At 44.7% G+C, this 12,457-nt stretch overlaps 1 protein-coding gene across 1 annotated transcript in view; it reads left to right on the plus strand.

The window, feature by feature from the left end:
- Positions 1 to 12,457, plus strand: part of LOC106593365 (voltage-dependent T-type calcium channel subunit alpha-1I) — a 134,296-nt gene that overhangs the window by 90,510 nt on the left and 31,329 nt on the right. Inside the window, exons 16-22 of the mRNA XM_045692073.1 lie at positions 218 to 302; positions 3,006 to 3,184; positions 7,699 to 7,769; positions 8,000 to 8,474; positions 8,760 to 8,860; positions 11,305 to 11,428; positions 11,951 to 12,019. Coding sequence (XP_045548029.1) covers positions 218 to 302; positions 3,006 to 3,184; positions 7,699 to 7,769; positions 8,000 to 8,474; positions 8,760 to 8,860; positions 11,305 to 11,428; positions 11,951 to 12,019 — 1,104 coding nt within the window. The remainder of the gene's footprint in view (positions 1 to 217; positions 303 to 3,005; positions 3,185 to 7,698; positions 7,770 to 7,999; positions 8,475 to 8,759; positions 8,861 to 11,304; positions 11,429 to 11,950; positions 12,020 to 12,457) is intronic.

Consider the following 12,457-nt stretch of genomic DNA (forward strand, 5'->3'; position numbering starts at 1 on the left):
CTCTTCCGCTCTGTCTCTTCCTCTGTCTTTCTCTCTCCTTCCCTCCCTCCCTCTCTTCCTCTCTCTCTCTTCCTGTCTTTCTCTCTCTTTCACTCCCTCCCTCTTTTTCTTTCTCTCTCTTCCTCTCTCTCTTCCTGTCTTTCTCTCTCCTTCACTCCCTCTCTCTTTTTCTATCTCTCTCTTCCTCTCTCTTTTCCGCTCTCTATCTCTCCATCAGGGAGATGCTAATCGCTCCTATTCAGAGGATGACAGTTCTAACTTTGACGAGAGTGAGAAGCTTAATGATTCTCTCAAACTGTCTGGTGAGTCTTCATATACTGCATTCACAATATAATGCTGTGGTTTGGATGGTAGCATTCACAATATAATGATGTGGTTTGGATGGTAACATTCACGATATAATGATGTGGTTTGGATGGTAGCATTCACAATATAATGATGTGGTTTGGATGGTAACATTCACGATATAATGATGTGGTTTGGATGGTAGTATTCACAATATAATGCTGCGGTTTGGATGGTAGTATTCACAATATAATGCTGTGGTGTGGATGGTAAGATTCACAATATAATGCTGTGGTTTGGATGGTAGCATTCACAATATAATGATGTGGTTTGGATGGTAACATTCACAATATAATGCTGTGGTTTGGATGGTAACAGAATACAACGCCTGTACAATCGTTTCTACGATAGCACAAAGCAGAGGACAAAGCAGAGCATTTTTTTATGCTCATGTTTCAAGGATGTTATACACAACAAATGAAAAGGCATGGGGGTATAGCATCCTTGAAACCATTGTACATGAACTAGGTATTCAGTCACAGACAAAATAAGGTGGTTCCCAAGACAACTATTGAATTCTGGATGGGATTCATACCAAAATATAGTCATGCAGTGAGGAGTTATAGTGCACAGAGTGCTGAAGTAGACAGGGACACATATGGAGACAGGAAGGGGTGTTTTGGGTTCATTCTGGGTAGCACTTAGTGTTCTCTACAACACACACACACACACACACCTGACCTCCATAGAGTACCACAGTCATAATACCCAGAAAACCTGGCGGTCAAACAAGGAAATGGTTCCAATAGTTTTTCCACCATTCATTTTTCCCCCATAGGGGATTTTAGAAACACAAAAAATAAGGGCTGTGTTTCATGTAGGCTTACCCTGGCGTGACGTTTTGATAACCATATAAATCTGTGTCGGACAAGGTGACTCTTATCAATATATTCGTCTGTATTTACCCCCCCAAAAATGAAATGCGAATTAGCTGCTAATGTGGCTATCATAAAGAAGTACAAATGCAGTGATGATCTGGACGAGACTGCCGAATCAAGGCAAAGGTAAGAATCTCTGGATTAACTATCTAATGTTAGCTACATTTAGTGATTAATAAATTGGCATCATTTCTTTAAATGTACCTGTTAGCAAAGGTGCCAGCTATAGATGAAGTGCAAGAGCTTGCAGGGATTTGTAGTCTTGTCGTATTACTTTGATGCTAATTAGAATTTTCAGAGTAAATAGAGAGTAAATAGAGACTAATATATTGATAAAAGTTGCCTTGTCCGAGAGAGATTTACATGGTTATCAAAACATCACATCAGGGTAAGCCTACATGAAACACAGCCCTTATTTTAAGTGTTTCTAAAATCCCCTATGAGAGAAATGAATGGTGGAAAAACGATTGGAACAATTTCCCTGTTTGACAGCTAGGTTTTATAGGTATTATGACACCTCCACTGTGGGGCTCTATGTGAGGTGTCAGACCTAGTATTCCTGTTGTGGATAACTCTGTTCTGTGTCTCCTTGGGATGTTACATTATGGATGTCCACAGCTGTGGTTTAAAACCGGAGAGTAGGAATCACATGTGTTAATATTTGAATACTTCAAACAAGTGGAACTGTCTGGGGGTATATGAGGATTTAGGAAACACTACAAGTGGAACTGTCTGGGGGTATATGAGGATTTAGGAAACACTACAAGTGGAACTGTCTGGGGGTATATGAGGATTTAAGAAACACTACAAGTGGAACTGTCTGGGGTATATGAGGATTTAGGAAACACTACAAGTGGAACTGTCTGGGGGTATATGAGGATGTAGGAAACACTACAAGTGGAACTGTCTGGGGGTATATGAGGATGTAGGAAACACTACAAGTGGAACTGTCTGGGGGTATATGAGGATTTAGGAAACACTACAAGTGGAACTGTCTGGGGGTATATGAGGATTTAGGAAACACTACAAGTGGAACTGTCTGGGGGTATATGAGGATGTAGGAAACACTACAAGTGGAACTGTCTGGGGGTATATGAGGATTTAGGAAACACTACAAGTGGAACTGTCTGGGGGTATAGGAGGATTTAGGAAACACTACAAGTGGAACTGTCTGGGGGTATATGAGGATTTAGGAAACACTACAAGTGGAACTGTCTGGGGGTATATGAGGATTTAGGAAACACTACAAGTGGAACTGTCTGGGGGTATATGAGGATTTAGGAAACACTACAAGTGGAACTGTCTGGGGGTATATGAGGATGTAGGAAACACTACAAGTGGAACTGTCTGGGGGTATATGAGGATTTAGGAAACACTACAAGTGGAACTGTCTGGGGGTATATGAGGATTTAAGAAACACTACAAGTGGAACTGTCTGGGGGTATATGAGGATTTAGGAAACACTACAAGTGGAACTGTCTGGGGTATATGAGGATGTAGGAAACACTACAAGTGGAACTGTCTGGGGGTATATGAGGATGTAGGAAACACTACAAGTGGAACTGTCTGGGGGTATATGAGGATTTAGGAAACACTACAAGTGGAACTGTCTGGGGGTATATGAGGATGTAGGAAACACTACAAGTTGAACAGTCTGGGGGTATATGAGGATGTAGGAAACACTACAAGTGGAACTGTCTGGGGGTGTATGTTTAGAGACACAATGTAATTATGTATATTAAGCTCTGTCCTTCTTCTTCTTCTTCTTCTTTGCCCCTTTAGATCCTAAAATCTGCACCTTGACCCCTAACGGGCACCTGGAGTTGACCACATTGACCCCGGTGATGGCCCCCAGGGGGTCGTACCCCACTGACAGGTTGACCTATGCCCTGGGGTCACGGAAGAGCAGCGTTATGAGTCTGGGCAAGGCCAACCTGGAGCAGAGGAGATCATTCTCTCTGGTGAGATGTAACACACACACACACACACACACACACACACACACACACACACACACACACACACACACACACACACACACACACACACACACACACACACACTCAACCATTAACCCAGAAGTTCTCAGTGTAAATACCCTTAATAGAACACCTGCCCTAATAGCAACACGTAGCATATCGTAAATATAACAGCTATTCTTTAAATGTCCACAGTCTATGATTTCCTAGACCCAGACTATGGACAAGTTGCATTACACAAATTACACACAACACGCCACATAATGGCAGTTATCAAGGGTCTGCTTAGCCACTAGTCAGCTGCAGACTAGTCCGGATGGAGTCTTCAATTCGATAAACATTCCCGACGACGGGGGAGATTCTGATCACGACGTTCCCAGTTCAGGAGCTCCCTCGACTCCACGCATCTGTCTGTCGAGCCGAAGCCTGCCTTTGGTTGATTGAGCCTGGCTCAGTTCCCGGGATTCCAGTCGCCATGGCAACCACTGTTAATTAAGCGAGAGAGAGAGAATGAGAGCGACAGAGAGAGCTAGAGAGAGAGAAAGAGAAGAGAGTGAGAGAGGAAGAGAGAGAGAGAGAGAGAGAGAGAGAGAGAGAGAGAGAGAGAGAGAGAGAGAGGATTATGTATAGTTTAGTGACATACTTGTCTTCATTGTCACATGTCAAAAACAATGTTAGACATCTTTGCTGAAGGCCTCCACAATCATTGTATACTCCACTGCCTGGGGGTAAAAGTTAACATGAATGTATCTGTCCCCTACCAGTAGCTTGAGAGAGTTCCAAGTTAATTGTTTGGTCACTGATGTCATTTTGAATTTACTCAATTTACCTGAAGAATCAAAAAACACATTTTTGTCTTTCTTCCAATTTGGTTTTTCCCTGATGTGTTGATGTATATCTGTTTAATGAGGTGAGACACATCTCACACAAAAAAGAAAGGGGGGTGGGACGAAATAAGCGTTGCCTTGGCAACGGTGGTATAAATTCCTGCGGTATATAGCTGTGAATAAGACTGTGATTGTCGTCACAGGGACGATTCCAGAAGTAAACCATGTAATTTTACTGACAGAGTGGCTATCACCTCCCAAGGCACCACACACTGTTGGGAACGATCAGTTATCTCACTTGGTAAAGTTTCACTGGTGAAGATTCATTTGAACGTCAGCAGAAAAACAGTCTAGAAAGTAGATGTACAGTTGAAGTCGGAAGTTTACATACACCTTAGCCAAGTACATTTAAACTCAGTTTTTCACAATTCCTGATATTTAATCCAGGTAAAAATTCCCTGTCTTAGCCCAGTTAGGATCACCACTTTATTTTAAGAATGTGACATGTCAGAATAATAGTAGAGAGATTGATTATTTCAGCTTTTATTTATTTCATCATATTCCCAGTGGGTCAGAAGTTTACATACACTCAATTCGTATTTGTTAGCATTGCCTTTATTGTTTAACTTGGGTCAAACATTTCAGGTAGCTTTCCACAAGCTTCCCACAATAAGTTGGGTGAATTTTGGTCCATTCCTCCTGACAGAGCTGGTGTAACTGAGTCAGGTTTGTAGGCCTCCTTGCTCACACACACTTTTTCAGTTCTGCCCACAAATCTTCTATGGGATTGAGTTTAGGGCTTTGTGATGGTCACTCCAATACCTTGACTTGTTGTCCTTAAGCCATTTTTCCACAACTTTGGAAGTATGCTTGGGGTCATTGTCCATTTGGAAGACCCATTTGTGACCAAGCTTTAACTTCCTGACTGATGTCTTGAGATGTTGCTTCAATATATCCACATAATTTTCCTTCCTCATGATGGCGTCTATTTTGTGAAGTGCACCAGTCTCTCCTGCAGCAAAGCACCCCCACAACATGATGCTGCCACCCCCGTGCTTCACGGTTGGGATGGTGTTCTTCGGCTTGCAAGTCTCCCCCTTTTTCCTCCAAACATAATGATGGTCATTATGGCCAAACAGTTCTATTTTTGTTTCATCAGACCAGAGGTAATTTCTCCAAAAAGTACGATCTTTGTCCCCATGTGCAGTTGCAAACCATAGTATGGCTTTTTTATGGCAGTTTTGGAGCAGTGGCTTCTTCCTTGCTGAGCGGCCTTTCAGGTTTTTTCGATATAGGACTCGTTTTACTGAGGATATAGATACTTTGGTACCTGTTTCCTCCAGCATCTTCACAAGGTCCTTTGCTGTTGTTCTGGGATTGATTTGCAATTTTCGCACCAAAGTTAATCTCTAGGAGACAGAATGTGTCTCCTTCCTGAGCAGTATGACAGCTGCGTGGTCCCATGGTGTTTATACTTGCGTACTATTGTTTGTACAGATGAATGTGGTACCTTCAGGCATTTGGAAATTGCTCCCAAGGATGAACCAGACTTGTGGAGGTCTACAATTTCTTTTCTGAGGTCTTGGCTGATTTCTTTTGATTTTCCCATGTTGTCAAGCAAAGAGGCAATGAGTTTGAAGGTAGACCTTGAAATATATCCACAGGTACACCTCCAATTGACTCAAATTATGTCAATTAGACTACCTGAAGCTTCTAAAGCCATGACATCATTTTCTGGAATTTTCCAAGCTGTTTAAAGGCACAGTTAACTTAGTGTATGTAAACTTCTGACCCACTGGAATTGTGATACAGTGACTTATAAGTGAAATAATCTGTCTGTAAACAATTGTTGGAAAAATAACTTGTGTCATGCACAAAGTAGATGTCCTAACCGACTTGCCAAAACTATAGTTTGTTAACAAGAAATTTGCGCAGTGGTTGAAAAATGGGTTTTAATGACTCCATCCTAAATGTATGTAAACTTCCGACTTCAACTGTACATATATACACTGAGTGTACAAAACATTGCTCTTTCTATGACTGTCATGACTTCTGCCGAAGTCGATGCCCCTCCTTGCTCGGGTGGTGCTCGGCGGTCGACGTCACCGGTCTTCTAGCCATCATTGATCAGTTTTTCATTTTCCATTGGTTTTGTCTTGTCTTCCTACACACCTGTTTCCAATCCAATTAATCATGTTGTGTATTTAACCCTCTGTTTCCCCTCATGTCCTTGTTTGTTATTTCCCCTCATTGTTTGTGATTGTTATTTTACGTGGGTTTATGTATCGGTGTGCGACAGGTATTCTTTACCCATGTTATCTTGTACTTTGTTTTTTTTAATTATTTTTTTAATTAAAAACTTCATATTAACCAACTTGGTTTCTCCTGCGCCTGACTTCCCTGCCACCTACATACACGAATATGACAATGACACAGACTGGTCAGGTGAATCCAGGTGAAAGCTATGATCCCTTATTGATGTCACTTGTTAAATCCACTTCAATCAGTGCAGATGAAGGGGAGGAGACAGGTTAAAGAAGGATTTTTAAGCCTTGAGACAATTGAGACGTGTGCCTTTCAGAGGGTGAATGGGCAAGACAACATATTGAAGTGCCTTTGAACAGGGTATGTTAGTAGGTGCCAGGTGCACCGCTTTGAGTGTGTCAAGAACTGCAACAGTTTCAGTTTTACAGTTTTACAGTTTCCTGTGTGTATCAAGAATGGTCCACCACCCAAAGGACATCCAGCCAACAGCAGGCCAGTGGTCAAAAACGGGTCATTGATGAAAGAGGACAAAGGAGGTTGACACGAATTGTGCAGAGCAACAGACGGGCCACAGTTAATCAACTGACAGTCCAGTACAACATTGGTGCCCAAAGACCCATAAAATAATGCACAACTCGTCCCTTGACACGAATGGGGTAGGGCAGCCGACGACCTTACGGAGTTCCACCTCTTTCAGAAAATAAACCCAGAAACTGTGGTTACAGTGGGCTAAAGAAGGAGAACACTGGACACTGGAGAACTGTAAAAACATTACCTGGTCTGATGAATCCTGGTTCTTGCTGTTTCACGCTGATGGGAGGACAAGGGTTTGGAGAGAACCATACATGCATCCATCATGCCACATGTCAACATTACAGGCTGGTGGTGGTGTGATGGGTGTGTCTGCATGGCACACATTGGGCCCCTTGATAAAAGTGGAGCAATGTTTGAATGCCACAGGATATCTGAACTTCTTTGCCAATCAGGCGCATCCCTTAATGGCAGCAGTGTATCCATCTGTGAAATGATTAATTTCAGCCGGGTAATGCCCCATGCCACAAGGCTAGGATTGTCCAGGAATGGTTCCACAACAGTGAATTCAGCTTACTGCAGCGGCCTGCCCAGTCACCAGATCTCAATCCAGTTGAGCATCTGTTGGATGAGATGGAGCCAGCTATTCGGAGTAGAGATCCACTACCAGCCAACCTGACACAACTGTGGGAAGCATTCGAGTCAACATGGCAGCTTGTAGAGTCCACGCCCCGACAAATTAAGTCTGAGGCCAAAAGGGGTCCGTAATGTTGTCTTTATGGTGTATATATGGTATATACATCATGTATTTACCAACGTATATATTTCAAATACCAGTTCATTTTCTCATGTCTTTTGTTGTCTTGGTTACAGCACCACGGCCGCAGTTCCCTGCACCACCATTGGGGTCGCCCTCCCCCTTCTCAGAGTGCCTGGAACCGCAGGTAGATAGTTAGATCAATTGAATACTTGATTACTTCATTAATCCTTTATTGATAATTAATTAATCAGTCATATTCTATTAATCCTTGTTAAATCATTAAAGTAACCTTCTTGATCCATAATTAATTGTGTAATACACTATTAATCTCAGGAACGTATCAATCCTTTATGAATCAGTTATAACTACTTCATGAACTCTTCATGTATCCACCACAATTCTGCCTCCCCTCAGGTCCAGCTGGAACAGCCTGGGTTGTCCCTCCCGCGGGTTAGGGGGGATGGGAGCGGGTGTGGTGGGAGGAAGCCTCCGTGTCCGAAGCCCCCACTCCCTTTACCACTCGGCCGAGCAAGAGTTCCTCCTCTCCCCCGCTCTCCACCTCCCCCCTCACCACGCTCCCCCTCTCCCCCTCCTCTCCCGACGCAATGCCATCCGGCACCGGGACCGCCGCGCTCTCTCCCTGGAGCTCCCAAATATGCTCCAGGTCCCCGGGGGACCTCCGCCTCGCACCAACCCCAGGATGAGGAGTGTTTCTGGGGGAGGGAGCAGCGGCAGTGGGGGTATGGTAGTGGAGCACCATGATTGTAATGGGAAGGCTCCTAGTCCTATTGGTCTTACGGGTCCCCAGACTGCCCAACTCCTAGCAGAGGTCTTCCCTCAGCTGAACCTCGCCAAGGACAGATCGGACCTGGACGAGGAGATAGACTATGTGAGTTTTACTGCAAAACTGGCTAGAACTGAATAGTCTATGTTTACCCAGAGGGTATTTACTCGATGGAAAAATGTCCTTGACTGAAATGACTGCCAAGTCATTGTATCAAACACTACCACCAGAGGTGACATGAATGTCCTCCCATTTTGCTCTATTGCTAATACATTTCCTCTCTCCCTCTCTCTCTCTCTCTCTCTCTCTCTCTCTCTCTCTCTCTCTCTCTCTCTCTCTCTCACACACTCTCTCTCTCCTCCCCCTCCTCCTCCTCTCTTCCTCCTCTAGAGTATGTGTTTCCGTATCCAGAAGATGATGGAGGTGTACAGGCCTAACTGGTGTGAGAAAAGAGAGGACTGGTCTGTCTACCTCTTCTCACCACAGAACAAGTATGTTACTCAGACAACACACATAAAGACCTGTCTGTCTCTTGTTACCCAGACAACACACACATAAAGACCTGTCTGTCTCATGTCAGCGTAGAATAAATGAGTGTATTTTAAATGACATGAATTGATCGTTAAATTGCCAAGTAGAGGAGAAAACCAGTATTTCTTCCAGGGTTTGTGATTAAATAGCCCTGATCGCATTTCATAGTTCTGAAAATGACGTCACCACAAGCAGCGCCGGAGATGTTGAGATTAGCGAGACCAAAAGTTGGGCCTCGCGCTTCAACGCTCTGAGTTGTTGTGGGAATTGACCCACTATGCTGTTTACTTTCTGCATCCACATCATATCGCTGAGTCTGCCTTTAAAGCTCTTATTTTGGTACAATCCCCACCACTATAGCGCTGCTACCTGACCTGAGCCCGGCGGGCCCTGACATTATTCACAAACCATTTGCTCTGCTGCGCAGTACAGTTCTATCTGACTAAGATCATAACATGGTGTCAGGAGCGCTTCAAACTCCTCAGGTATAACACAGGAGAGATTATTTCACAGAAAAGAATCATGTTCCTTGAGTTTTGTCGGAGTTTAGAGTGAAGAAGGTAGCTTGCTGATCTCTCATGTCTCGTCATTGAGCAGAGCAGCCCAAGCGGAGCTGTTGCTACGGATACTCCCAGACTCAGAGCTGCCATGATCAGAGTGCATGCAGAGTGAGCTGCGAGCAGGGAGCCAGTTACAGACAGAGAGGAGCAGCTAATGGAAGTTACATCTGATTTAGGGCAGGGCCAGGCCTGACATTTGGCAGAAGAAATAGGGCCTGGGTAGAGTAGGCTCTGAATGTCGCAGGCATGGGTATGGCTCGGGCTTAAAATCCAGGCCTGGACAGGGCTCTACCCACCACTACCCATTTCCTATAAAGTGCTTTGACTTCGTAGCTGTATTATAATAGGTAGATTTACTACATTTCCAGAAAAACTATCTAACATTGAAGCGTATTATTTTTCAGACCCACTAGAAAGTCCTGAGAATTCACAGCACTTTTAGTCCCAGGCTGTGTGTTGTTCTCCCTATTGGCTATCACCAGATTCCATTACATGCTGAGTACACTGGTGTCACACACACACACACACACACACACACACACACACACACACACACACACACACACACACACACACACACACACACACACACACACACACACACACACACACACACACACGCACATACACACACACACATACACACACACACACACACACACACACACACACACACACACACACACACACACACACACACACACACACACACACACACACACACACAGGAACGTCAGGGGCCCAAGGCTTGACTGATTGCACCTGCCACTGCTAAAACACAGCTCCAGGCTGTCATAAAGTGGCTTTCACAGGGGGGTGTGTGTGTGTGTGTGTGTGTGTGTGTGTGTGTGTGTGTGTGTGTGTGTGTGTGTGTGTGTGTGTGTGTGTGTGTGTGTGTGTGTGTGTGTGTGTGTGTGCGTGTGTGTGTGCGTGTGTGTGTGTGTGCTACTAGCTCATCTACTGGTCAGGATCAATACAGGGTTGCCATGTCTGAACAAATAGAGAGGAGACAGGGTTGCCAGGACTGAATCAATAGAGAGGGGACAGGTTTGCCAGGTCTGAATCAATAGAGAGGGGACAGGGTTGCCAAGTCTGAATCAATGGGTTGCCAGGTATCGATCCCTCCTCTCCGTCTAGATAGCAGGTTTTGCTGTGGTTTACTGTTTTCTGTTCATCAGTGTGATGATAAACATTTACATGAAAGCTTTCAGTAGGTGGCAGGTGCTATCATCACAAACATCTAGGCACAATAACATGTTCTAATCTAACTTTTTTATGTCCCACCTCTCTTACCCCCCTTCCCATTCTCCCTTTCTCCCTTTCTCCCTTTCTCTCTTTCTTTCTTTCTTTCTTTCTTTCTTTCTTTCTTTCTTTCTTTCTTTCTTTCTTTCTTTCTTTCTTTCTTTCTTTCTTTCTTTCTTTCTTTCTTTCTTTCTTTCTTTCTTTCTCCCCCCCTCCCTCCCTCCCTCTCTCTTTCTCCCTCCCTCCCTGCCTCCTCCCTCCCCCCTCTCTCTCTTTCTCCCTCCCTCCCTCCCTCCCTGCCTCCCTCCCTGCCTCCCATCTTCCCTCCCTCCCTCCCTCCATGCCTCCATGCCTTCCTCCCTCTCTTTCTCCTTCCCTCCCCCTCCCCCTCGCTCTCTCTTTCTCCCTCCCTCCCTGCATCCCTGCATCCCTCCCTCCCTGCCTCCCTCCCTCCCCCCCTCTCTCTCTTTCTCCCTCCCTCCCACTCGCTTTCTCTTTCTCCCTCTCTCCCTCCCTCCATCCCTGCCTCCCTCCCTCCCCCCGATCTCTCCTTCCCTCCCTCCCTCCCTCCCTCCCTCCCTCCCTCCCTCCCTGTCTCTCAGGTTCAGACTGCTATGTCAGTCCATTATAGCCCACAAGCTATTTGACTACGTAGTTTTATCCTTCATCTTTCTCAACTGTATCACTGTAGCTCTGGAGAGACCCAAGATACTGCAGAGCAGCTTGGTAAGACTGGGGTACACACACACACACACACACACACACACACACACACACACACACACACACACACACACACACACACACACACACACACACACACACACACACACACACACACACCTCTGCTTCATATCCATATTCATTCATTATTCTCTGTGTATTATTTGTCACTGGACAACCCAGACAGTAGGCCTACAGCTTCCATGTTAAATTCATAAGGATGGATTTGGGAGCTATTTTAGCCATGAGAAATTAGAGGTTGGAGACTTTTTCTAAAGTGTGTCAAAGTTTTTTGATAGAAGATAACTTTGTGCTGGTGTGCTCTCTCTCTCTCTCTCTCTCTCTCTCTCTCTCTCTCTTCTTATTTATCTCTGTCTTTCCATTTTTGTCATTCTCCTTCTCCCTCTACTTTTCTTGGCATTATCTGTCTTTCTCAATTTTTCGCTCCCTCTCTCTCCCCCCTTCCCCCTCCCTCCCTACATCTCTCTCCCATCTCTCTCTCCCTCCCTCCCTTCCTCCCTCCAGGAAAGACTATTCCTCACCGTCTCCAACTATGTCTTCACAGCCATATTTGTAGCTGAGATGACCGTCAAGGTAACGTACCAATTTCTCCTTTCTTCTCATCCTCTCTTCTCCTGTCCTTTCCTAGGACTGTAGTGGGAAGAGATCTACCGACATGCTGTCGTCGTGTTGTCTCTCCTCTCCTCCTCATCTTCCTCTCTCCTTTCTCCCTCTTTCTATTCCTCAGTCCATTTCACTTAATCAATTCCCCATCATTAACGATGGAGAGATAATTAGATAGAATTAAAAGATAATGTCTCTCTCTCTCCAGCTATAGCCTCTAGCCAGTCCTGGGGATGTCCCCCTCTAACTCACTCCTCTTGTCCATGTCTTGTACAAACCCCTTCATATCCTCTCCCTCCATATGGAGACTGTCATCGTGTCAACCTAATCTGTCTCGGGAACACTAATTAAACAACGGTATTCATTAGACAAAGTTTCCCCTCGTAAATGCACTCCATCATTTGCCTT

The sequence above is a fragment of the Salmo salar genome, chromosome ssa12, assembly GCF_905237065.1.
Source record: "Salmo salar chromosome ssa12, Ssal_v3.1, whole genome shotgun sequence".
Classification (NCBI taxonomy): domain Eukaryota; kingdom Metazoa; phylum Chordata; class Actinopteri; order Salmoniformes; family Salmonidae; genus Salmo; species Salmo salar.